Source organism: Portunus trituberculatus, chromosome 15 (assembly GCF_017591435.1).
Source record: "Portunus trituberculatus isolate SZX2019 chromosome 15, ASM1759143v1, whole genome shotgun sequence".
Taxonomy (NCBI): Eukaryota; Metazoa; Arthropoda; class Malacostraca; order Decapoda; family Portunidae; genus Portunus; species Portunus trituberculatus.
The window spans coordinates 18,298,629-18,326,128 of record NC_059269.1 but is presented as its reverse complement, the minus strand read 5'-3'; the positions used below and the strand labels follow the sequence as shown (position 1 = coordinate 18,326,128).

The window sequence follows — 27,500 nt, the reverse complement described above, 5'->3', positions numbered from 1 at the left end:
AAGAAGAGGTCGATTAGCAACAACAACAAAAACAACAACAACAATAACCACGGCTGTTTGTGGAGACTATACTAACATACAGAGAGATATGGTACAGGAGGAGGAGGAGGAGGAGGAGGAGGAGGAGGAAGAGGAAGAGGCCCATATGAGGTCAGCCCCGCGCCTCGTGTCTTCCTTCTCAAGTCACGATCGGGACAGATAGATCCGTCTTCACGCCCCGCCGGAACCTCCTCTTCCTCCTTCTTCCTCTCCTCCTCCTCCTCCTCCTCCTCCTCCTCCTCTCCTCCTCCTCCTCCTCCTCCTCCTGTCTTTTCAAAATTCCCAGTGCCCACCCACTACCATTACCACTACCATCACCACCACCTCCTCCTCCTCCTCCTCCTCCTCCTCCTCCTTTCTGTCGCTTTCAAGATCCTCAGTGCATTGAAGTGAGATGAAATTAAGAATTGAATGGGTAGGCATAAGAAGAAGAAGAAGAAGAAGAAGAAAAGAAAAGAACAAGAACAAGAAGAACAATAACTGGAACATGTACAAGAACAATAACAAGAACAAGAAGAACAAGAACAAGAAAAAGAAAAATGTACTTAAATGAAAAGACAGACGTAAAAGCAAAGAAGTATAGGAAAGAAGACACGGAAGACGAAAAGGAAGAAGTAAAACAAGGAGCACAAAAGGAGGAGGAAGAGAGAAATAGCATACGATCACAAGGGAAGCTGTAAGAAGTCACCAGGCCCACATGTGATGGTCTCTTTATAAACACACACCTGCTCACTTGTATCCATTTGTCATCTCTCTCCGTAAATCTATCTAGTCACCTCTCAAAGCTCCTTATTGACTCGGTACTAACACTCTCATTACTGAATTCACTACAGCCACACTCAATGCCATTCGTTTCAGTGACGTAAAGATAATTAGAGTAAAAAATTAACTACATTTGTTATATTATCAAGAGAGAGATTAGTTACATTTGTCATCTACCACATAGGATAAGAGACATTATACATACTTAGTACATGATGCAGTATAACATTAGAGACAAGAATTCACCATCAAGTTCTTGTAATAATGATCAAGAGAGAGAGAGATTTGCTGCATTTATCGTGTATCAAATAGTATCGTACACAATACATACATGCAATACATAATTCGATATATAGGACAAGAAATGTGCGAACAGATATTTGTAGCAATGATCAAGGGAAACATTTGCTACAATTATCAGGTCAAATAGCCCATGAGACGATAGTGCAATGTGAGTCCCTTTTTCTAATTTTATTCTACGTTTATCTTATCTTTGGTGAGAAAACAAGACATGAGGAAGTGCCATTAGTGTTTTATTAAAGCTTGCCACTGAGGAACACTGTACTGAATGCCATTTTGAGCTTATGTTCCTTCTCTCATTGTTCTTCAAGCTTTTTTTTCAACATATATCAAGATTTTATTACTTACATATGTTTTTCTATTTTCTATCATTTCATTAGTGTTTTATCAAAGCTTGCCACTGGATAACTCTGTACTGAATGACATTTTAAGCTTATATTTTCCCGTTCCCTTATGTGAGTCTCTTTTTATAGCTTCATTTCACGCTTTTTTTTTTTATCTTTGGCGCGAAAACAAGAGATGAGGAAGCGCCATTAGTGTTTTTTCTTATTGTTTTTCAGGGTTTTTTCAAGTATCAAGATTTTATTACTTATGCATTTTTTCTCCTTTTTATCATTTTATCACCAATTTGGTCTTCAATTGATTAATATTAAATGTTTATCCTTCTTATTTCATGCAGAACTTTTTTTTATATCATTTTCGTTTTTATTATTTTTTATTTTTATTTTTCTTTATTTATTTTTGTTGATTTTTTTTTCTTATTTCATTTTATTTTTTTTTTGGGGGGGCTTTATTTATTTATTTTTTTTTTTTTTTTGGGGGGGGCATTTTTTTACAAGTGCTTTATTTTTTTTTCTTTTACGCTGAAGTCTTTTTTATCATCCCTTTTTACATTTATTCATTTATTTACTCTTTTTCTCTGCGTGTTTCCGCATACACAGGCGTCCCTTGAGAGCAGCAGTCTCTCGCGCCCACTTCACCCGTGCTGGGCCTGGAGGTGGTGGTTCCATTTCCAGGATGTTCTGATCCAGCTCTGGACGGCGCTGGATAGGGACGTGACTGCGGGTGTCGATCTTGCTGCGTACATGTTTAACGCAATTTTACCGAGCCGCCGCTTCTTTCCTGATCCTTTTAAGTTCCTCCTCATGGCGACCAAGGTGGTGATGTAGCTACACCGCGTACTTTTCTTTTTCAAATTTTTATCTTCTTGGCACTCGAAGCCTTTTCCTTCACTGGTGTTGTCAAGGTATTCCACCACCTCCACCTGCTACCCACGTTCCTCAATCCTTTATTTCCCCAGTCAGACAATACTTTCTTCTTCCTTAAATGCATTGCGTGCCGTGTCTTTTCTCTCTTTGTCGTGTTCTTCAGTACAACTCTTACATGCAGCTTCATTTTAGTAAAGGATGGAATGTTAATTTCTGGCAAATAGCTATTTTCTGACTCCTTTTCCTTCTCTTTACTGTCTTCTTTGTTTCCTCATGATGATATTCTTCCTCGATTGCAATCTCTTCCTCAGTTGGATCTTTGCTTTCACTTTCAACTTCCACATCAGCCTTCTCTTGTAGCACTTGCATTTCATTCTCCAGTCCTGATTCCTTTCCTTCCTGTACACCATTTTCCTTTACATCATCTTTGTTCTCTTTCTCAGGAAGGGTGTTCTTCACATCTTCAATCTGCTCCTGTTTCTTTTCAGCCTTATGCTCGTCATGTTCTTTGCAGTGAAGTGGGACGCTCTGCTGTTCACGTGCAGCAGGAGCCTTCCCTCGAGTTGAGCAGTTACTCGTCATATAACTGAATTTTGTCTCCACGGCCAGCACTGCAGGTATTTGTGGCGGCAGCTTCATGACCACGGGACTCGCAACGTTCTTCTCAGCTGCGCCATTCTTGTTCTTGAATGCGTTACGGAGCGAGATCATGTAATCTGTTTCTTCCTTATTGACGCTGATTTTATTCTCTATTGTTGTTATTTTGGTGTCTTCTTCGGTCTTTTCGTCTACTGCAGGCGCGTGGTCTTTCGTGATAATGCGGAAGTTTGTCTCCGTGACGTAGAGAACAAACTCGTCCGCTTCGCGGTGCTGCATTTCGTGCAGAAGTCGCTCAATGCGGCCGAAGAGCACCACTTTCCTCCCTCGCCGCTGCGTGACAGACACTTTCAAGACCATCGCGCTTGACTTCCAGTGTGCCTCGAACGCCATGCGGTACACATTCATAGTTGTCTCCAGAGATGTATATTTCTGGAGAGCAGGCTCTTGCTTGTGCTTCTTAAAGGTGAATTTGGCCAATTTGTTGTAGCTACGGTTTCGCATACAACAGCAGCAAATGGGAGTTGCATAAGGATCGTGAAGGGACACCTTCACTTTGCGTGGTGAGCCGCGGAGAATGTCCCCGGTCTCCACCACGCACAGGCCAAGCATATGTTTGCTCAGTTCGTTCTGGGCCATCCTTAAAGGATTCTGACTACTAATGTGCTGGCTTCACATAGACACTTGCGATATTTAACTTCATATTGAGGTTCATCTTTTTTTTTTTCTGCCGTGAGCCAGCAGGTTGGATCTAAAGGTGGTCCTGCAGTTGCCGTGTGACAGCAGGTTGGATCTAATGGTGGTCCTGCAGTGATACTAATCACGCAGTGTACCTTGCTTGGAGATCACATCATAGGAAGGCAATTGTTACTGATAGCGTCTTGCGGCACTAGAGATGATCGCGTCCTGGTAACACTGCTGTCCAGCCTCGCTGATTGGTCTACTGTTTAAATTAAGTGAAATATTATACATCATGCCGCTGCCGCCACCACCACCATCACCACCACTACCACTACTCCTCTACTATCTACAACAATAACAACCTTAGCAACAACAACAACAACAACAGCAAGACAAGTAGATGTGGGCCTGGGGTGACGCAGGCGTGGAGTGGTGGAAGGGTGGAGGGATAAAGGGTGTTTAGTATAGGGGGGAGGGGTGAGCAAGGCCACACAACCCTGTCATTAGGGCAAATTAAACCCATTAATGCGGCAACACTTACATAAAGAGGGAAGGGGAAGGAGGGGGTTAGAGACTGACACGGTCCCCTATCCTTCCCTTCCCTCCCTATCTCTTCCCTCCACCTTCAGCCTCCCTGCTGCTCCTTAATCTCTACTCCCTTTGTTTTCTCTCCTTCCCTCCCTCCCTCTCCCCCTCTCTCCCTCTCCCTCCCTTCATTCTTCTTACTTTCCAGATTTTATGTTCTCTTCTCTGTCCTTTCCTGTATTTTAAGGGAATATTTGAGTGTTTTTTTCCTCATAAGTGTGTGTGTGTGTGTGTGTGTGTGTGTGTGTGTGTGTGTGTGGGCGAGGATACACACACACATACACTAGCCTAAGATTCCTGGTATTTCGCTCTACCAAGGTCATCACCCTGCCTTACGTCTTATTCCTATTTACTACTAGAGGGGAAGAACACCACCTACCATACACCACCTTAACACTCAACTCAGTATTCAGAAACCCTTTGCTATATTACCACGACTATTTCTAAACCACAGAGATCCTTAGCCAGGTTGTCAAGGCAGTTCCTCCTTTTAATAATGTCAAAATCTTGTTAACCTGTCACAAGATCCATTAAAAACTCTCTTAAAAACCTGAATATCTTACACTGGAGCCTTTTAAACATAAGGAGAGGTTCAGAGTAGAAGTGTTTCAGAATATGGTCTTGTCAGTGAGTAAATATCGACCTTATAACCTAAACAAACTAGCCAAGAATTAGACAAACGCACAAACATTAGGTCGCTTGAAGAGAAAGTAGGATAAAGTTCTGGAATAGGATGGCAAATTATCAGTACTAAGGAGATGCCATGTGTGAGGGGAGAAAGAAATAGGAAAGAAAAGCATGGTAGATGGAAAGAATTAATAGTAAAAAAGAAACAGGGAGAGAGGAAGAATAATAAAAAGGGAGCAAGAAAAGAGGAAAGATGAAAAAGATGAAAAGAGGATAGAGAATGAGAGAGAGAGAGAGAGAGAGAGAGAGAGAGAGAGAGAGAGAGAGAGAGAGAGAGAGAGAGAGAGAGAATACATTCACTCTAACGCATTTAACCCTTCGTTCAGGTCTACACACACACACACACACACACACACACACACACACACACACACACACACGAGCGTGAAATATCAAGTCGCCATTAGGGACAATAACACACAACTAATGTCCCTTGACCTTCATAAATGTCCACAGTTTCTCTTGACCCTCGCAGATCCCACCATTCTATCCCCACAACAATTCATTCATCCATCCATCCACTGTCTAACGCACTCTCTCTCCGCTTACCTCTCAGTTGTCGCCCTCCACAACCCTCACCGCTGTGCCCACATCCCGTCCCTTCACCCTTGTCTCCCTCCAGTATGTTCTGATGATATTGTGAGGTCATGGGAGTAGGAAAGGAAAAGAAGAAGAAGAAGAAGAAGAAGAAGAAGAAGAAGAAGAAGGAGAAGAAGAAGAAGAAGAAGAAGTGTTATGTTTTGACGTGGCTTGTGTGTGTGTGTGTGTGTGTGTGTGTGTGTGTGTGTGTGTGTGTGTGTGTGTGTGTGTGTGTGTGTGTGCGCGCGCGCGCGACGCGGTAGTAAGCAGGAGTGCGAGGTTAAGTAGCATATTACACCTGGAGTTGCCTTGGCGTGGCCATCACTCAGCGTGGCCGGCGTGGTGGCTGCATCAGCTCCTTATGAGTGATTTACCTCACGCTGGCGGGCTCCGCCACCATACGAGTGTGAAATATGACGGCGCGGCGCAGCGTGAGTCCAGCCGCCCGCTGCGCCGCGCGCCACAACACGGCCAGCTAACTAATTCGTCTTCTCACAAACACTCTGAATACTGTTGAAAACTCGTTCTTTTTATTTGAATGGTTCGGTGTCTGAGGATATAATGCGTGAGCGATATAGACGTAAGACCGTAAGGAGGCACGGCCCGGCCCGCCCCCCGCCGGGCACACTGCACCGCCCCGGACCCCCGCGGCCCGCTCCCTGCAGGGCGCCGCCGCCCGCCCTGCCGTAGCCCTTGGCGTCCCTGTGCACAGGACCCACGGGGCCGGGGCCGCCCGCCCGCCGCTGGGGCAAGGCAGAATGTGCCCAGCGCCCGGGCGCCTAGTGAAGCGGGTGGACTGTCCCGCCGCCGCCCACGCCTCTGCCCAGAGCCGCCTCTCCCGCGCCTTGTCTGTCTTAATTTATGGCGGATATAAGACACGACATTGACTCCACTCAATTATTGATCACAACACAAAGACCTTAACCTCTGACAGCGAGTGTCCCTCAGGGCGCCGGGCCCTGAAAGGGAGTGTGGCCCTGAAAGCAGTCCTTGAGAAGGAGTGTCAGGATCTTAACCCTCGCCTGGAAGAGTGTGTGAGTTGCTGATCCGCAGTGGGGAGGTGGTGGAGAGGGAAGAGCACCCGCCTGGTGGTCCTGGGGCGGCAGGGCGTGGAAGTATTCATAGCCTTCAATCCTTTTCTCTGATGAAGGACACCGAAGACATAAATAATTTTATTATCGACATTTAACTCGCACAACAAAGAGCGATGGTCTCGGTACCTTATAAACAAGCCGGTGATGGCCGAATTATGCACACGATTTTTCACTCAGCTTCGTTCTCAAGGATCGCGAGTCATAATACGAGACGCAATTGTTATTGATCGACCAGGGCTTGTGTTCGGCGCCGCATATTAACCTTGTGTTTACACAGAGGGAAAGAAGGAAGGAAAAAAAAGTTACCACAAATTATCGCCTGCGGATAATAATTTACAGTAATGAGACACATATTCACGAAATGTCGGAGAAGAAAATTGAACAAATAATAAACAAACGTTAAAATTAATTAAGGGTAAAGTGAAGGGGCGCCGCTTGCCTTAATTAACGGAACCAGGTGAAGTGAAGGTAACAATGTATAAAAGAATATATAATTTGCCTCATTGAATGTTATGAGAGAGAGAGAGAGAGAGAGAGAGAGAGAGAGAGAGAGAGAGAGAGAGAGAGAGAGAGAGAGAGAGAGAGAGAGAGAGAGAGAGAGAGAGAGAGAGAGAGAGAGAGAGAGAGAGAGAGAGAGAGAGAGAGAGAGAGAGAGAGAGAGAGAGAGAGAGAGAGAGAGAGAGAGAGAGAGAGAGAGAGAGAGAGAGAGAGAGAGAGAGAGAGAGAGAGAGAGAAAAAAAATATGTACTGGAAACGAAAAAAAAAAACTTTCTAAAAAGAGACAAAAAAAAAGACTAGAATCACACACACACACACACACACACACACACACACACACACACACACACACACACACACACACACACACACACACACAGACCAATAAGAATACCAAGAACACACAATTAAGTCTCCTTGAATCTGCACAGCCAGTCAAGCCGGACCCACAATGACTGATGGAGGCGCGACAAATTATTCCATTATATGCTATTAGCGACATTAAACCTTCAGGAAACCACCGCAGCTTAATTCATTGCGCACTCTTTTTTTCTATTACTTGCGGTCGCCTTTCGGACAGAGAAGGAAGAGGGACGGGGTGTGGAGGAAAGAGGTGAGTGTGCCAGGTAAATCAAGGGAGTCACTGGATGGAGAAATGAGGAATGAAAAAGGGAATGACGGTAAAGGAATACAAATAAAGAAGGAACGGAATGATTAAGAATGAAAGTTGTGATTATGTTAGCACTGAAAAAAAAGTTAATTGAAAGGAAAGGAGATACAGAAAATCTAATAAAAGAAATTTAAACAAGAAGATAAAAAACGGAAAGGTTAACAATGAAGGTGGTGATTATGTTAGCGCTGAAAAAAAGTAAAGAAAGGAGGAAAGGATATATGAATAATTGAATAGTGTAAAGCAAAGAGAGAAAAACGGAAAGGTTAAGAAATAAAGTTGTGTTGATTTTTGGCGTTGGAATAAGGAATGTTTTCATGTTTTGTTACAGTGGAGAGCTTGAGTGAGACAAACTCTTAGCTAATTTGCCTTAGAGTCTGATCAGTAGAAGTGTCACTGCGAGAACATTCATTTTTACTCACTCACTCACACACACGAAGAGAAAAAGAAGGAGGAGGAGGAGGAGGAGGAGGAGGAGAAGGAGGATGGAGACAGATAAAGAGACAGACAGAGGGACAGATTAAGACCAATATCTCCACCATATTTACCAAGCACTTATTTGCAAGCACTCATGACCATTCCTAGACCACCACCACCACCATCACCACCACCACCACCACCACTACCACCACCACCACTAGCGCCTACCTCGGGCGAGAACCAGACCCTCCTCGCCAGCCATTTGTTACAGTCACGCCCAACACCACCCACGGAATTTCATATCGTGACACCCAACACCGACACACTGCTCAGCCCCGCACCCCAGTTTCCCCTCTTCCCCTCTTCCCCTCCTCCTCCTCCTCCTCCTCCTCCTCCTCCTCCTCCCTTTGGAATATACTTAACCCTTCCACGTGTAGCAGGGAACCAGGCGCCCCTTCACAGTAATCCAGTAATCGATGGGTCATTAATCTACGTCTCTCTGTCTCTCCTCGCCTGCACGAACTGAGAGAGAGAGAGAGAGAGAGAGAGAGAGAGAGAGAGAGAGAGAGAGAGAGAGAGAGACCAACACCTCCCTCTCGCAAAGATGAAGGTTAGTCAAGAAACTGTAATAAGTCGTTTACGTCCCTGAGTTAAGAAGGTTGGATTTGACACCTGCGGGGTTTCCTTCTTCTGACGCAGCTCTGCCGATCCACGCGCCAGAGAGGGCATGAAAGGAATACAAGGGAATACAAAGGAAGTCTAGACATCAACAGAACTTAGAAGTCTTAGATACTTACTCTAGGGAACTATTCTATCCTATTAGTGAGACAGAAAGAATTGTACAGAAGGAAAGAGAGAGAGAGAGAGAGAGAGAGAGAGAGAGAGAGAGAGAGACACAAAGCCAGGTTAGAAAATAATAACATTGATCAGATATTGTCTTACATTTAGAAAAGAAAGAAAAGGAGGAGAAAGGACTCAGATTGCAAAGGTAGATAGGAAAGTAAAAGCATATAGTATAGATAATTTTGCTGTTAGGTAGGTGTTTGTTATCAAGTAGTATCTAAAATGAGAAAGGTATGATAGAGAAGACGAGCAAGAGAAGGAGGTGGATAAAGAGAGAAAGGGGGAAAGGAGGAAGGAAGAATTAACAAAGGAAAATGAAGAGATGGAAGAGAGGGAAAAGTAAGCACTAAATGAGAGAGAGAGAGAGAGAGAGAGAGAGAGAGAGAGAGAGAGAGAGAGAGAGAGAGAGAGAGAGAGAGAGAGAGACGAATACTCAAACCCCGACACCCTGCTTCAGGATATCTCGAAGCTTAAATGACTAGAGTAACCCAAGATTCATTTAATAAGCAAGTCTTAGAAAGCTTACAAATTCCCAGAGTGGATTATGTTCAAGGTTGGCGTAGCTGCAGACTTCGTGACCCTTGCAAGGCTCACATTCCTGCACCGTGAATAGGATTTGTGTTAACGTATCATACTGCAGTCTTAGTATGTGAAAGGAGAGGAATGGTGTATTGGTGGTGGTGGTGGTAGTGGTGGAAATGTTGAAAGGAGAGGGGAGGAGAGAAGAGGAGAGGAGAGACGAGAAGAGTAAAGGAGAGAAGAGTAGAGGAAAGGAGAGAAGGGAAGAAAAAGGAAAATTATCAAAACAGAAATTTATTACAGAGAAAGCAACAGTGAAGAGGAGAGGAGAGGAGAGGAGAGGAGAGGAGAGGAGAGGGAAGGAGAGAAAAGGAGTGAAGAGAAGGGAAGAGAAGGGAAAATTACCAAAACAAATTTATTACAGTGAAAACCACAGTGAAGATGAGAGAAGAGGAGAGGAGAGGACAGGACAGGAGAGGAGAGGAGAGAAGAGGAAAGGAGAGAAAAGGAGGGAAGAGAAGGAAAGAGAAGGGAAAAATTACCAAAACTGAAATTTATTACAGAGAAAGCCACAGTGAAGAGGAGAGGAGAGAGAGGAAAGAAGAGGACAGGAGAGAAGAGAAGGGAAGAGATAGGAAGAGAAGAGATAAATAAGCAGAATTGGCTTTTGTGTGTTAGTATTTGTATACGAGGATACGGTAAAAAGATTTTGATATCAGTAACTCTTTTTCTATGTAGTAACATTATCATTGACAACAACAATGACTACTGTGATAAATGTTGCCACACTTAATTCTGTGACCAACCTCTCAACACAATCACTTTTATTACCCCTGTCACACTACAACAATATCGGACCTCATACTGACCCCTACAGTACTGGAACGCATTTAGAGCATGATTTCTTGGTGTGATTAGACGATTTTATTGACACCAAGAAGGAGGAGGGTCTATGGAAGGCAGAAGATGAATGGCCAGAAACTTCACTATTTCGATCCCCACATAAGTTTCTGAAGCTGTAAAATCACCAAATAGTAAGCAGAAAAAATATCAAAATTCGTCATGGTACTTAAGGAACCAACAACTCACGTCCTACAAAGCGGCATTCGAAAACTGGAAACGGACTAAAAGAAAAGGTAATAACAATCCCACCAAATCCGCCCAACGTGGGGCTCGAACCCACGACCCCGAGATTAAGAGTCTCGTGCTCTACCGACTGAGCTAGCCGGGCTTACATGAACAGTGACCAATAACAAATAATATCATAGTTAATATCCTTTTTTTTAATCTTTTATTTGTGAGACTTTAACCCGTATTTTTCTAACCAAGACAAAATTTAAACTGCTATACAAATTCGCAATACACAAAGACAAGGCGTGTGTGTGTTTGAATGTCACTCACTGTAACGCTATTGTGACAGAACCAGGACCAGGAGGAGGAGGAAGAGGAGGAGGAGGAGGAGGAGGTTAAAGAATTGTATCACCACGTGCGTTTAAGGAAGACTTGAAACTACGTCCTCTCTCTCTCTCTCTCTCTCTCTCTCTCTCTGGACCCTATCTTGTTTCTTTACGTTTTGCGTAAGATTCGCACTTTTTCATCGTTGCCACCTCGTTAATCTCGTTTTATTTGCTTGATTCCTTCTCTTCATGTGTGTGTGTGTGTGTGTGTGTGTGTGTGTGTGTGTGTGTGTGTGTGTGTGTGTGTGTGTGTGTGTGTGAGAGAGAGAGAGAGAGAGAGAGAGAGAGAGAGAGAGAGAGAGAGAGTGGCTGGGAGGGTGATGCTTGTGAATGGTGTGTTTCCTGCAGGCCGTCAGTAGCACAGGAGTGTAACCTTCACCCTCCTGCTGCGTTGCTGGCGCTCACAACTCGAGACGCCCCCTGAGGCACCTGCCCACTGAAAACACTCGTACATATTCTGCTGCAGTCCGGTCCTTTGTCCTTCTCCTGCTTTATTGTTGGTATTGTTGCTGTTATTGTTGTTTGTTGTTGTTGTTGCTGTTGTTGTCGTTGTTGTTGTTGTTGTTGGTGGTGGTGGTGGTGGTGGTGGTATTGTTGCTGTTATTGTTGTTATTGTTATTGTTGTTGTTGTTGTTGTTGTTGTTGTTGTTGTTGTTGTTGTTGTTGTTGTTGTTGTTGTTGTTGTTGTTGCTTCTTTCTTCTTCTTCTTTTTCTTCTTCTTCTTCTTCTTCTTCTTCTTCTTCTTCTTCTTCTTCTTCTTCTTCTTCTTCTTGTTTTCCTTTAAGTCTTTTTTTGTTCTTGTTCGTGTTCCTCTAGTTCACTTTTTCCTGGTCCCTTTTCTTATTTTTCTTGCCTCTTTTCTCTTCTTCCTTCCTCCTTCTCCTCCTCCTTCCTCTCATTAGCGTACAACCAGTCCTCGTTATCGTCATCCTCCTCCTCCTCCTCCTCCTCCTCCTCCTCCTCCTCCTCCTCCTCCTCCTCCTCCTCTTTCTCTTTCTCTTTCTCCTTTTTCCTCCTCCTCCTCCTCCTCCTCCTTATCAGCCCGCTCTTCCTCCGTGTCTCAGTAATGAAAGTAAGTAAACCAAAAAAGACAAAACAAAAAGACTTAAATAAAAGGTTCCAATGAAGGTGCCAGTTTCCAGCAAGAAGTCAAGAGGAGTGTCCAGAATGATGAGGAAATTCTGAAGTAGAGTGACTTTAGAGCTTTGCCAGTACTCACCTCGTTTCTGCATGAAGGAAAACAGCTCGTCCAGAAAGTCCTTCCTCTTCACGTCATCGTCCAGCTCATACAACTGAAACCAAGCACAAAAACACCACGTCAGAATGAAGCAAAGACGATACACCTGGAAAAAATAAATGATGAATAAATGATTACTTTATAGAAAATGTGTATAGTGATCTCAGCTTCATATTTTCAGGTGTTTTGGTGTCTTATTTTGATTTTTTAACAGAATGTACTTGAATTCGTATATCGTTCGTTGGAGTGATACTGTCGTCTTGATGCTTAAAAGAACAAATAGAATAGAAGAAAATATGAGTGTACTGTGATGAAGAAAACCATACCTATTCAATTTTCAACACGAAATAATGTAGCTATTTCAATTTCAGATCAGAAAAATCCACACTCTTCGATCTTAACTCACAAAAATGCACTTCCACGACAAGTTAAAAAATGCAACGTCTTTCATTTTGAATTAGAGAAAAATGTACTTTGCTCCACTTGAAGATTACAAAAATACAAGCAATTTTCACCTTCGAAATTACAAAAATAACGTTTCATCCACTCTAAAAATACAAAAAAAGCTTCCTTCACTCTAAAATTACAAAAAAATAAATAAAGCTTCCTCCATTCTAAAATGATAAAAATAAAAATTCTTCCACAATAGAAATACAAAAATAAAGCTTTCTCCACTCTAAAATTACAAAAATAAAACTTCTTTCACTCTAAAAATTATAAAATAAAGTGTCTTCACCGTTGAATCAGAAAAGAATGCAACTTATTCCACTTGAAACCACAAAAAAAAATGTTGATCCACTTTGAAATTAGCAACAAATATATATAAATCAGAGAGCGTGAGTGAAGAAAATGTTGATCCACTTCGAAATTAGCAAAAAAATATATATAAAGCAGAGAGTGCAGAGCCACGTGTCCCAGAAGCGAAAAAATAAAAAAAGGGTAACAATTCTAAAAAAAAAAGACGCAACTTAGCAACTTCACTTCCCGAGGCACGATTCTTTGGTCTGGTGGGCAGCGCGAGGCCGAGTCAAGGGCGTCAGTCAAAGCCCAGTCAGTCTGTCAGTCAGTCAGTCAGTCAGTAACCCCAAGTCTTGCGTCACCGACCTTCACCTCTATGCTCTTATGTTCTTAATAAACTCTCTCTCTCTCTCTCTCTCTCTCTCTCTCTCTCTCTCTCTCTCTCTCTCTCTGGACGCCTTCTCAAGTTTCGGATATTTTTGAAACTTGTGGAGTACATATTAGTGGGTTTTCAAGTGTTTTTTCTCGTTCTAGTGATAATTTAACAAGAATTCAGCTCCTTCATTCATAAAATTATCCATGGGAACTTAACTTATTTTTCTGGCATTTCTAAAAAAAGATAATCCTTGTGAGAGTCCAGTGTTATTAAATATGGATCACACAGACTTCAAATTAACAGCCTGCAAACTTTCCCTTGCTGGCGCACGTACAGACTGGCCTCGCTCCTGAGGGTGCCGCAGGAATCATCCCCGCCCTTCAGGGAGTGACGTAACACCACCACCACTGCTTCCTGTGTGGTGCGAGGCGGCAACCCACACCCTTCTCCCTCTACCTCCCCTCCTCCTTCCTACTCCTTTCCCTTCCTCCTCCCGCCTGTGATTCATCAGCGCCGCGACGGGGATGAATTACTGCAATAATTACCATGATATCAACATTACTGCCGCAGCCCCGCGGGACGCCAACACTGTGGGTTTATCCCTTGATTAAACCCCCAATATTTTACGCCGGAGTGGGTGTGCGGGCGGCTGAAGCGTGGCGCCGCTTGTCACGCCCGTCAGCCGCCCGCTGCGCACCCAACTTAATTGTTTCTGCGCACCCGAGCCGCCCATCACACCCGCGCTGCCCAGAATAAAGAGCAGCCATCAGCACGAGTACCTGCCGCTGGGAGGGCTGGCAGGGAAGGGGGATGGGGAGAGCAAGACCAAGACATCAAGACAAGCTGGAAAGGAAGGAAAGGATGAAGAATAGGGAAGGAAGCATCAATATTCTCAAGAGACGGAGAAGAACGGGCTAGAAGGAAAGAAGGACGGGAGAGCGAAGCATGAATTGTAGATCTGAGGAAGAAGAAGAGGAGGATGAGAGTAGACGAAATGAGAACACTGTAGAGAAAATAAAACACACAAATGAACTAAATGAAAAGAGAAAGAAAATTACAAAGGTGTGTTTTCTATGAATCTCGCTACCGCTGAGACAACGAACAGTGAAAATAAAGAAACAGACGAGCGTACATTCTTAAAATCTTCATAATTCTTCATAACTCTTTCTTTCACTCAGGCTTTTCTTTATTTCTCTCTTTTCGTCTACCTTCACTGCCTTCGTCGTTGCTACCTAGCTCTATCTTTCACAAACCTCTCTTCTACCTCTAATCACCAATCATCCTTATCATCGTCACTCTTTAATTCCACTGCACGACGAAGACTTGTCAACTTCCTCCACTCAAATTTGCAAACTGTCACCAAATTCACATCCCAATACCAAAACACTATCTCATATGTGCTCTTTTATTTCTGGCCAACCTTTCTTTTTCTATTATTTTTAAGTTGCAATTTCGGTACTCTAAATTACCCACCTATGAACACGAATATCTCCAAACAAAACGTTATAATTTCCCTGAAGAATACACACAAGTTAATCAAACTCTTCTATTTCTCCCTCAAAACATCAAAAACTCTCAAAATATCCACCTTTCCAGAAAAAAAAGCAACTCAAATCAAAACTACCTGCTTCAAGAACACACACTCTACGCAAACTTTATTTTTCCGACCACCAGAGCACCATCGCCTTCACAACGTCAACTCTGTGCATAAACTTCCGTGTAGGCCTCACTTTCTGACACGAAGACACACAACACACAGGTTAGCAGCGGCCAGAGTCAAGGTCGAGGCAGCGGCAGCATTCCTCAGAGGGGCAAAAACCCGTCTGGTCTCCTGCCGGGCGGGGTCAGGAGAGGGAGGAAGGGGGCGTTAGCGAAAGAGAGAGTCAAGTGGCGAGGGAGTGGGAGGGGAGAGAAAGGCTAGGAATGAGGGGAGGAGGGAAAAGAGATAGAGAAAGAACACGATAAACAATGGATCAAAAGTCTGACTAATACTTGTTAAGACGAGAGGGGAGGATGAAAAAAGGTATTCCAGTACTTAGAGAGGGACTTGGATGGTGATATAACCCCTAATATGGGTACCACTATATATAAAATTGCCTGCGCCACTAATGGATGGAAACTAAACGGCGCTTCCCATACACTTCAAGTAAACCTACAGGCGCTATAGGCCACAACACAAAAAAATAAAAAAAAAGTAAGAAGAAGGAAGGAAGGGAAGCAGGAGGTTGAAATGGAGTGAAGACAGCAACATATGAGGTTTCTCTGATGATGATGGTGATGATGATGATGATGAATAATGTTTGAAATTATGTGCTTAAGATTTCACAACATACTAATAACCTTCCCACTCCCTCTCTCTCTCTCTCTCTCTCTCTCTCTCTCTCTCTCTCTCTCTCTCTCTCTCTCTCTCTCTCTCTCTAAAGAAAGACACGCACGGCATCCCATGCATAGAAAACTTGAAAACATTGGAACTGGACGAGCAACTTGACTAAAAACTGGTTAGAATGGAAAGTGAGTGCGATGAGAGAGAGAGAGAGAGAGAGAGAGAGAGAGAGAGAGAGAGAGAGAGAGAGAGAGAGTGGGGAAGGAAAATTGTATTCAACGCGCGGCCTGAGAGAGTAAGTTAGTTGAGGGAATCAGAAGGTTGACGTGTTAATGGCCTGTGTTCTTGAGATTATGTTAACTTGTCTGACTGCCTCTCTCTCTCTCTCTCTCTCTCTCTCTCTCTCTCTCTCTCTCTCTCTCTCTCTCTCTGGTATAAACATAAAATTCTCCTCAAGTAATCTGACGAAAGAAAACACGCAGTAACTTCAACTTCAACAAAGAAACGATGCAGTCTTGTTGAATCATCCACTCCTTGAAGACGTGCATGGCTTCGGCCGAGGCGGATTAATTGCAACGTAAACTCTACTTCATGTGCCATCAAGGAAACACTGAACCGTAAACTCGCCCGTCCTGAAGAGTACAGAACAAACACTGGGCTGGATTAAATAATGCACTGGAAATTTGATGCGCTCTGCTTGCTTTACGAGGCTGCTTGGTGTATATATGTAGTAGCGATCAGATGTTGAGGTACTGACTAACAAGCCTTCACTGTGTTTAGCTTCACGTCTTAAGGGATGTAGTCTAGTAACGAAAAGTGGCTATAGATTCTTAGCATATTAGATGGCTTAAGATTTGACGGTGCTTTGTACATCCGTGGTTAGAAGCTGAGGAACTGAGCAGTCTTCTAAGGGATCTAGTGTAACAGCGAAACCTGGCTACAGATTCTTGCCAGATTAGATGGCTTAAGATTAACGGAGCTTGGTACCTTCGTGGTTAGGAGTTAGCTAGCTCAGTGGCGTCCTCCTCCTCCTCCTCCTCCTGCTGCTTGTTTTAGTTCTCCTTCCGACCATTAATTTCTGCTGTGTTTGGTCTTTTCCTCAATCTTAGGGCATCTAAAAACAGTCTTGTAATAAAATATGGTAAAAATTTTCCAAGCAGATCAGAGCTAAGATTGAAGGAACTTAGTGCAATCGTGTATATAAGCTGAAAAGCTCAGAAACCCTTCACTTTTACCTCCAGTCTGTTTGGATAGATAGATAGATAGATAGATAGATAGATAGATAGATAGATAGATAGATAGATATAGATAAATAGATAGATGAATAAATAGATAGATAGATAGATAGACAGATAGATAGATAGATAGATAGACGGAAATACAGATGAAAAGATGAATTTACTTAATGACAATATGACTTTTAATCTGGACTCTCAAAAATATCAGAATCTTATCTCAAATACTTTTAATAAGCTCCCATGGAAGATACGAGAGATTTGCAAAGATGTTTTCATGATACTAGTGACAGCTTAACCAATATAACGAATTCCTATTGAGAAAACTAATAAGAACACGACTAATCTCTTTTGTGGTCTGATTATGTATCATTAACCTATAAAAGCAATGAGGACCAGAGTGATAGTATTTTTCGTGGCCTTTAAAAACAATCATATAACAAGAATTGCGTCTCATCAAAGGAGGGAAAGACTGTGAAAGCACTTATGATTACCTCTACTGCCTTTGAAAACAGTAATTCGACACGCATCAGCAGTAAAAAGCAATGAAAACCTTAACAAATCCCTTATTGATAACAGAAAGAAGCGTTTTCGAATACACTTAGTACCTCGAGCAAATGAAAATTGATATAACAAGAAAAATAAAACATTGGTACTAAAATCTAAGCAAAAATTTTACCATATGCACTTAAAATTTTATCTACTCCATCACTCCTCACTCAATCACTCCTCTAGCTATCAGTGTCTTTAGGAATTATACTGTAAATCCAAACCAGGCCATTTCTATTAAGCGTGATGAGAAGGAGCAGTAGAGAGAGAGAGAGGCTGACGTGGAGCTGAGCGGCGTGCATGTGAGGGTAGCTGTGGTGAAGAGCCCGGCTTACAGAAGGGAGAAGAGGAGTAGATGAGAAAGCGCCAAGTAATTGTGGTTGTGAAGATATGCGTGTTGTTGTTGTTGTTGTTGTTGTTGTTGTTGTTGTTGTTGTATTTTTGGTGTGAATTGCTTTATTTTCTTTCTGTTTATTTTATTTGACTTATCTATTATTGTTTTATTTATTTTTTTTTTCATTTTTTTTATGGGATGGTAATTATTTTTTTTTTTTACGTATATTTTTACCCTACGAATTTCATCTATGTTTATTTCCGTGTATGAACGCTTTTATGTACGCGAGATTTCTTATTCCTATCTTTATTTCTCTATTCTCATTTCTATGTTATAACTTACACATATGTAAAGCAATGAAAAAGAAAACAAGCTACACGTTTCACACATTTATTCATACACCAACTCATTCACTGTTGATAAAAATGATAATTCACCTTCACTCATAAAAAAAACCCACTAAACTAAACTGGAAACATAGAAACGCTTCATTAAAGAACATATCAATAATTTTTCACTTCACCAGGAAAATAAGAGAGATAAGGAAGGGAAAGTTTATGAGTAGAAAAAATACAAAAGAAATGCAAAGGAAATTCAGACAGCAATAGACACTTATATACTAAGCTGTGTGGGTAACTATTCTACTGTAAGAGTGGGGAAGACAGGATAACACAAAAGAATTACAGGATAATACAGGAGAAGGAGAATAAAGAATCACAAAGGATGAACAAATATTAATAGATTTGCATATGGGAACGATGTGAAAATTAACCAACATGCAAAGAGATGTGAAGGAGAAAGTAGAAGAAAAAGAAGAGAAAGAGGACAATGAAATATCACAAAAGAGGCACAAACAGGCAGAGGAGGAGGAGGAGCAGGAGGAGGAGCAGGAGGAGGGAGAAGGAGAAGGGAAGAGAAAGGCCGCGTGATGATCAAAACAAGATATTATCACGACCCATACTGGAGGGCGCCTCGGGGCACACCACTACCACTACCACCACCACCATCACCATCACCACCACCACCGCCACCATCGCCTCGCCCTCTCCAGATGACCGTCACACTTCCCATTAAGGCAGGTAACCACTCTTGTACATGCACATCGATCGTAATTAACTGCCATCTCTCTCTCTCTCTCTCTCTCTCTCTCTCTCTCTCTCTCTCTCTCTCTCTCTCTCAAGGTGGAAGACATAAAAGCAAGAATTATACTCTTAAACATTTAATTCTTCTATTACGACTATTTTCAAAGCCCAGAGATGACCAGTCTTATTAAATTATCCACAGAATCAGACAAACATCCTTGAAAATTCCGATAACCACCACCAGACCATCTTACTTGTCGAATACTGTACGCTGAATAGAAAAGGAGAGGAGAGGAAAAACGTAAGACATATTAGAAGAAGAATTGTTAAACGAGGGAGAAATTGATACATGGAAATGATTGTTAATACATAAAAGTTAAAAATGGAAGTGTAAAGTGAAAAGAATAGGAAGAGGAAAATACATATAGTAGAAGAAAGGAAGAAAGGAAGGGAAAAGGGAAAGATGCAGCCAATAGGATAAAAGTTGTAGAAGATAGAAAAAGTAGAAGAAGAATAAGTAGATACAGAACAGTAGATATAATGCAAGAAATATTTAACAGAGAAACTGAAACATTTGAGAAGATAAAGACCAACAAATAAACGGATACACAAAAAACAGAAAAAGTAGACGAAAAAATAAGAAAACATAAAAAAAAAATACTGAAATACAAAACCTAGAAACCAAGATATTTGAGAACCTGGGTACGTATTTAGGAACGCTTTGCTCTCTCCCACGACTATTTTCTAAGGCCACAGGAATGATTAGGCGGGTTTTCAAGAGTGTTTCTCCAGTTAATAGTGTAGAAATTTTGTCACTCTGCCTCCAGAACCATAAAAACACCTTAGAAAACTCGTGTAAATTTATATAAAGCCTTTTGAAATAGTGGAGATGAAACACAGAAGGGTTTGAAAATACGACCTCTGAAGACTAATAAATGAAAGAGCTCTATTCTCTGGTCTTGTATTGCCGTATGAGTGGTGACCAATAGATGCACCATTCATACCTAATCTATTACTGGTGTCAGGTACTCTGTTATCGCGCCAGGGCCCTCGTTATCTTCCCCGGGTGTGACAGCAATGCTCTCTCTGCGTCTCTGGCTGCCTCTCTCACTAAGGAATGATTCTCGGGGTTAATCACAGCACTGGTATAGGAGTGTAAGAAGGGAACAATGGTGCTTTAATGTTGTGCCTGTGCCTGTTTGTCTATTGGTGTATTCTCTCTTTCTCTCTCTGACTGACTAAGAGAGAGAGAGAGAGAGAGAGAGAGAGTGAGGGAGGGTTTGAGGGAGAAAGAAATGGTAATAGTTGTAGAAAATGGTTATAAGGGAGACAAAAATATGAGTATACTTAATCTCTCTCTCTCTCTCTCTCTCTCTCTCTCTCTCTCTCTCTCTCACGTGGTGACCGAAGCATCCCTGGCAGCACAGTAATCCCAGCGCCCAAACCCTGCCAACACCCTCCCCACTCTCCCTTGCGGGCATCTTAAGTCAAATCGCATCAGAATTCCCCAAATCAAAAGGTCCAGTGCATAAGCTGTGGATTAGAAGCTACGGGAGTCTACAGTAAGGGTGAAGGGGAGAGAGTACCGTAATACCTCTGCCCACCTCCTGGCTATGGGTCTTGGGTATTTCTCTTTCACCTCCTCCTCCTCTTCTCCTCCTCTTCTTCTTCCTCGTGGACATCCCCAGGCGAGTGATGCTGCCCGATCCCTGCCCGCCAAGCCGCCTACCTCTGCGATCGATTCTGTGCCAAAACAGGTGATCGCCACGGTGATAAGTAAGTATATAGACCTCAGTGCTTGGACGATGTTTGTTCTTTGTGTCTGTGTGTTTGGGGGTCATTTTTGCTTCCGTGTTTGAGTGTAATGTGCTAGTAAAGTGGTGTGTGTGTTCTGTTGGGTGTGTGTATGTGTGTGTGTGTGTGTGTGTTTTATTATATCTGTGTGTTTGGGGGTCTTTCCTGTTCCCGTGTTTGAGTATAGATGTGCTAGTAAAGTGGTGTGTGTGTTCTGTTGTGTGTGTGTGTGTGTGTGTGTGTGTGTGTGTGTGTGTGTGTGTGTGTGTGTGTGTGTGTGTGTGTGTGTGTGTGTGTGTGTGTGTGTGTGTGGCTCATTAATGAAAGGTTTATATAGTACTTCCACTCCTTCATCACTTTCATTTCACTTTGGAAATTTCAACGTCTTTCTGTTTATTTTCGTTCGTCCGACTTGAAGTGTTTTGAAAATAAGGGTATCAAGATTTATCAGGGACTAAATTGTTTGTGTTTTTAAGTTTCGTTCTACAATATTCTTTTAGGGGGTGATAGACTGGATACTCTCTCTCTCTCTCTCTCTCTCTCTCTCTCTCTCTCTCTCTCTCTCTCTCTCTCTCTCTCTCATCCTTACGCCACAAACTTGTACTAAATCACAAAATCAACATCGTATTGTCTCTCTCTCTCACGATCTCCTTTCAGCTACTCTCACAAGTCTCTCAGTCTCTCTCCTCTTTCCTCTCTATTCTTCTCCCACGAACTTCCGCAATTTACTCAAGACTCTCACACTGCACCGCCCACCGCCTCTCCCTCAGCGCCCCGCCCAGTGCAGTGGTTCACGGGCTCCGCGCCGCCCCACCTGCCTGGCGTGCTCTCATGTGCTTATTGCCACTTGGTCGGATGCATTTCAGCCGTGGCGGGATGCGTGTCGACTGCGTTTCAGGTGCGTGTCTGCTCCTCGCTGCCCCATCCTTTGCCTGGCTTCCTCCACCACGCCCCTCAGCCCCTTAGCCTCTCACTTTCTCAGTCACTCTTCCATGCAAGTCCTAACAGCACTTTAGACTTCATCCTCATTCTAGTCTTCACAGCCTCTCAACCTCTCAAACCCTCCAATTCAGCGTCTCATAACTGTTCCTCACCCGCTTACACTTGTCCTGCTGTCATGTATCATTCGTTCTGCCCGTCAGTATACAGCCCGTCACACCTAACCAGTACCTTAGTCCATGATATTTCACCTCCAGGTCACACATCCGTCTCACGCCACCTCAACCCCTCATCCCCTAACACCACACTAGACTCAGCATCGTTTTATCTCCATTTCAGTCCTCAACATCCCTTTCAGTCTCTCATATCCGTCCTTAGTCACACCACACACCCTCAGCCCCATCCCAGCCCCTGCCCATTTAAGCCCCTTGCCCATTCCAGCTCCTACCCATCGCAGACCCCAGCCCCACCCCAGCCTGGCCGCGGCTCTCCAGTAATGTACAATTTTCATATTCATGCGCCGCCATCTCGGCCAAATTATGACTGTTTTGATAATGCCTCGATCACTATAAATTCTAGGCGACGGACATTAACGATTAAGCCGCGGGAGAGACAGCGGAGCGGCCCACGCCAACCCACCTCAGCCCACGCGATCCCACGCCAATCCACGCCAGCCCACGCCTGCCCACGCCTGCCCACGTCAGCCCATGTCATCCCACGCCTGCCCATACCGGACCATGTTAGCCTACGCCAGCCCACGCCAGCCCCAGCCAGCCCTAGCCCCCACCAGCCCGCCTCACCGGCCGCTGAAAAATGGTCTTCTCCTCCGCTGATGGATACGCCCGTCTTGCCCGCGTAATGAGATGTCGGAATTAAATAATGCTTGATTCTGGCGCGATAAGCATCATACGTCCCGGGCTCGGCCTACGCTGCCGCCGCCGCGCCGCACCGCTCATTACCATCCGATAATTGGCCAATACGACAGCAGGGCGCCGCTCCCGCCCAATCAGAACCCACTGTTTTATTGACCCCCGTTGTGATTGGACAGATGAGGTAACCCAACGCTCTCCTCTCCTACCACCGCGGCCACCGGCTGCTGCTGCTGCTACTGCTGCTGCTGTGGAATGGCCTTGCTGTTTACTGCTACGACTACAGCACCACCACCACCACCACTACTCCCACCTACAGTGCGGCATCACGACAGCACGTTAAGTCTTCCTAAAGAGCACCTCAACAAACACAACCTCGTAAAAACCTCAACAAGCCTTTAGTTAACAGCACCGGAACACCACAACACCGAGACAGCTATACATACAGTGACTCGCAGCGAACACCATCAAACCAACACAAAATCAACACAGCACCACACAGCCCCTTAAGACTGCACACAACACACGGAGCACGCAGCACACACGCCCGCCCGCCTGCTGGTGAGCGAGGGGCTGACGGCACGGCGACTCATGAAGCACCTGTGAACACGTTTGACTGGTTACCTGCATGCCCTCGCCCGCCGCGGTGGTGGTGGTGGTGGTGGTAGTGGTGGTAGATGGTATGTTTGGTTTTATCTCCCTGTGGTGGGCGGGTGTGATGGTGGTGGGCGTGTGGGTGGGGGTGAGGTGTGCGGGCGTGTGCAGGAAGGGGCGGCAAGCGGACTGAGGGATGGGCGCCACACATGCGAGGGAAACATTTGTCAATCATAGAGTCAGTGATGCCCGCACCAACCCATCCACACACACACACACACACACACACACACACACACAACGCCCTCCACGAGTACGACCACTATACCTCCTTTTCTTCCTCTTCCTCCTCCTCCTCCTCCTCCTCCTCCTCCTCCTCCTCTTCAGCCAGCACTAATGGCTTACACCGTCTGCAACAAGCTGTTAACAAATAACGCCCGTCGGTGGCCAGATATCAGCACTCGCACATTAATTCAGAGGGGAGAGAGAGATGGCAGGTGGAGGAGGCAAGGCGGGCAGCGAGAAGGAGACAGAGAGAGACGGAGAGAGATGACGAATGAGAGACGAGGGAAACAAAGACGAAGGAGACCGAAACAGAGAACGAAAAACGACGCATTGATCAAGGAAAGACAAAGAAAAAGAGAGATTGAGAACGAAAGACGAGAGAGATAGATAGATAGAGAGAGAGAGAGAGAGAGAGAGAGAGAGAGAGAGAGAGAGAGAGAGAAACTACCCATCTGCACCAACAAAGACGAGGTAAATAACGCCTTAAAAGGTTGATACAGAGATAACAAAGACGTTGCCAAGAATTAATAAAGAAATTTGAATGAAGCTTCGATGTCAGAGTCTTTACAGCCGTGAAATTGGACGCAATAAAAATAAATACTTTGAAGAGGGACAAAAAAATATATATGAATTCGTAAGTGGAAGGTAATAATATCAACGTGTTTATTTGAAAGATGATAATAGAGACGCAGGGAGGTGATAGAGAGTGACGCCTGAGTGTCTGTGTCCAAAGACTTAACAGCCATGAAATGAGACAAGAAATTGATTGAGAATGTATTTATTAGAGGAAAGGGAAAAAAAAAGATAAAGAATATTGTTGAATTATTGGATAGATCGTTGCTTTGTTTTGAAAGGAAAGGGGAATATGAAGAGTGTGGGGAGGAGGAATGAGAGGATGAAGAGAAGGAAGAGTTGGAAAAGGAAGAATAAGAAGTGTTAAAAGATAAAAAGAAAGAGAAAATAAAAAACAAGAATCAGAAAGGAAGAAAAAAGAAAGATATAAAGCAACAACAACAACAACAACAAACTCCCTCCTTCAATACCCTCCCTCTCCTCTCCTCCTGTTCTCCTTCATCTTAAACATCACAATCACCACCACCACCACCACTACCACCATCAACACCACTTAAAGCAACGGACACTATCACAACAAGACCAGCAAGAGAGAGAGAGAGAGAGAGAGAGAGTAGACACACACACACACACACACACACACACACACACACACACACGGAGCGCCCCTCTCAGTCTGGCATGGATCAGATAAGACAAGATATATCAGCTATATTTTAATACACGACCCCCGACGCCATGGCTTTACGACCGATCACTCTCCTTAATTGGCTGATGATTCTCAATGCTAGCTCTGCACGCTGAGAGGGAACGGCTGACCTGCACGAGGAGGAGGAAAAGGAGGAGGAGGTAGAAGGAGAAGGAAGCGAACTAACTTATCCTGGAACCTTGTGAGGCTCTGGGAACGGGGGCAGTTTAAATTGGGGAGCTTGAAAGTGTATGATATTTGTGTGGGATGTTTGAGTGGGATGTTTCAGTGAGGTATTCGAGTAGGATGTTTAAAAGAGGAATATTTGAGTGATATACGAGTGTGAATGTGTTATTGGAGAATTCTTGCTACTTAAAGTACGGTGATGTAGAAGGAAAGTACTCAAATTGCAGCAAGAAAAAACACAATTAAAGATGAAGAGATGTTAAACAAGTAATCATCTCTTGGCTAATAGAAAAAGAATGAATACAGAGAAGAAAAATACTGATAGACAATGAAAAATAAAACCAAGACTCCCACAACAAAGCAAAACAAAACACTACAGCGCAACACAGCGGAACGCAACACAAGACAAGGCAACAAGAGAGGGAAGAAAAACGGGATCTTGAGAGCACTATTAACAGGGAGTAGCTTGATCTAAAGGCTATAGGGACAGATACGTTGGAGGAATGGACAGGGGTGAATATTTGATATGGGGAGAAAGAGTTTAAGAGTTTAGGTTCCATAAAAGATGTGAGTGAAGAATGATGGGAAAGATTTTGGGGGGATTACAAAGTGTGTGTGTGTGTGTGTGTGTGTGTGTGTGTGTGTGTGTGTGTGTGTGTGTGTGTGTGTGTGTGTGTGTGTGTGTGTGTGTGTGCGTGTGTGTGTGTACCGAAGGGTGAGAACAACGGAGGGATTATTATATATATACACACACACACACACACACACACACACACACACACACGCACAGTAGCCGGGTGTTGTCGATCTCCCGCTGGTGTACACTTTATGACTCTCTCTCTCTCTCTCTCTCTCTCTCTCTCTCTCTCTCTCTCTCTCTCTCTCTCGTTAATTCAATGCTCCTTTCCTATTTTCACTATATATTTTTTTTCACACAATACATTTCTTGTATAACATATCGCCATTTTTCATTGCATAATACTGAAATTAATCAAGATTTTACCCATTTTATTCATTTATTTATTTATTTTTTTTGACATTTCGTTACCCTTTCTTTTTTTCCAAGACCCTCTCTCTCTCTCTCTCTCTCTCTCTCTCTCTCTCTCTCTCTCTCTCTCTCTCTCAAAGATTTTAACGCCTTCAACGCACAGGAAAGTGAATATCATTTCAATTTTTCTTTTATTTTACTGTAATATATGAGCATTTTCGTTCCTCCTTTCTGTTTTTATTCCTCAAGTCCATAAAAGCCTTTACTGATGTGAATCTACGCGTATGTATTCTCTCTCTCTCTCTCTCTCTCTCTCTCTCTCTCTCTCTCTCTCTCTCTCTCTCTCTCTCTCTCTCTCTCGTACACCTGGCGGCGCCCCTCGGTTCACCTGCTCCTCGGCTCGCCTCGGCGGCACCGCGGGGTCGCTCGGGTCGGCTCGGGTTTTCTCCTCAGAATCTAATTAAAACTCCAATCAAGACACACCAATTAATCACTCACGGAGGTGCATCAGCGGCCGCGCCACCACCACCACCACCACCACCACCACCACTATCACCACCACCACCACCCGCTCTTCCTCTACCATTCCCTCGGCTCTTCCCAGACCTTATTCCTTTCCCTTCCCTTCCCCGTTCTTTTCCTCCCTATTCCCTTTCCGTTTCCCGTGCCTCTCTCCTCCCTTTGCCTTAAGCTGCCTCCCTTCATTGCCTCCTATCCCTTTCTCTTGTTGTTACTGTTATTATTTTGTCTAGCTGTTGTCTTTACTCTCTCCTGCATTTGTTTCTTTCTCTCTTTTTCCATTTTCTTTTTATCTATTTCTCTCTGTATCTTGTCTTCTATTATTCTTACTATTATTTGCCTATTTTGCTGTTTCTCCCTTCTTTAAACTCCCTGATACCACTTGAATCATGAGAACACACTTAGAATCCCTATAAACTTCCAGTAAAATCCTGAAATATTTGAGAATATCACCCATCACTCCTCCAACATTCCACGAACCCATTCATCCACCCAGTCGCAAAAACTTGAGTCCACCCATCTACACCTCCACCACACCCACAACTAAACATCAGCCTCACACCCTCCCTTACTCACCTTACCCCACCTGACCCTTTCCTTTCATCTGCCCCGCCCATTTCTATCCAGTCCATTCCCTGCCCAGTCCAGCCCAGCCCAGTCCAGCCCTTCCCAGCCTCACCCCGCCCATTGGATCTCTCAGGAAATTGATAGTGGTTGAGAAAGAAGAATGTGCGGTTCTGTTTTCAATCCTGCGCAGGAAATTATTGCTAGTTTTGCTTCGGGCGAGGGGCTCAGGAGGGGGAAATGTGTGTGTGTGTGTGTGTGTGTGTGTGTGTGTGTGTGTGTGTGTGTGTGTGTGAAGTATAGAGGGAAAGATAAATGGATATGTGAAGCAGCTGTTGAGATATATAGTGTGCGTGAATGATAGATATGGTGTGCACAGGTGATGGAAAGAGATAGATTGTGTAAATTATAGAGAAAAATGGAGGTTTTTGATGATAAATGCGAAGGAATGTGAAGTCCAGCAGAGAGAGAGAGAGAGAGAGAGAGAGAGAGAGAGAGAGAGAGAGAGAGAGATTAATTAATGCGGAGTGCGGTCATCATGCAACTCTATCTGTGCTTAAAGCCAAAATATGAGAACAAGTTTTTGCCAACACGAATGATTGAGAGAGAGAGAGAGAGAGAGAGAGAGAGAGAGAGAGAGAGAGAGAGAGAGAGAGAGAGAGAGAGAGAGAGATTACCACACCCATCA

General features: G+C 43.8%; 1 protein-coding gene and 1 non-coding gene across 2 annotated transcripts in view; both read right to left on the bottom strand.

Moving 5' to 3' along the window:
* The window catches only part of LOC123504206 (AT-rich interactive domain-containing protein 3B-like), a 123,506-nt gene that overhangs the window by 43,046 nt on the left and 52,960 nt on the right, over positions 1–27,500 (bottom strand). The window contains 1 exon segment of the mRNA XM_045254559.1: positions 12,159–12,231. Within this exon segment, the coding sequence (XP_045110494.1) occupies positions 12,159–12,231 (73 nt within the window).
* Trnak-cuu lies at positions 10,641–10,713 on the bottom strand. Its single transcript has one exon. It is a non-coding gene; the product is annotated as a tRNA-Lys (tRNA).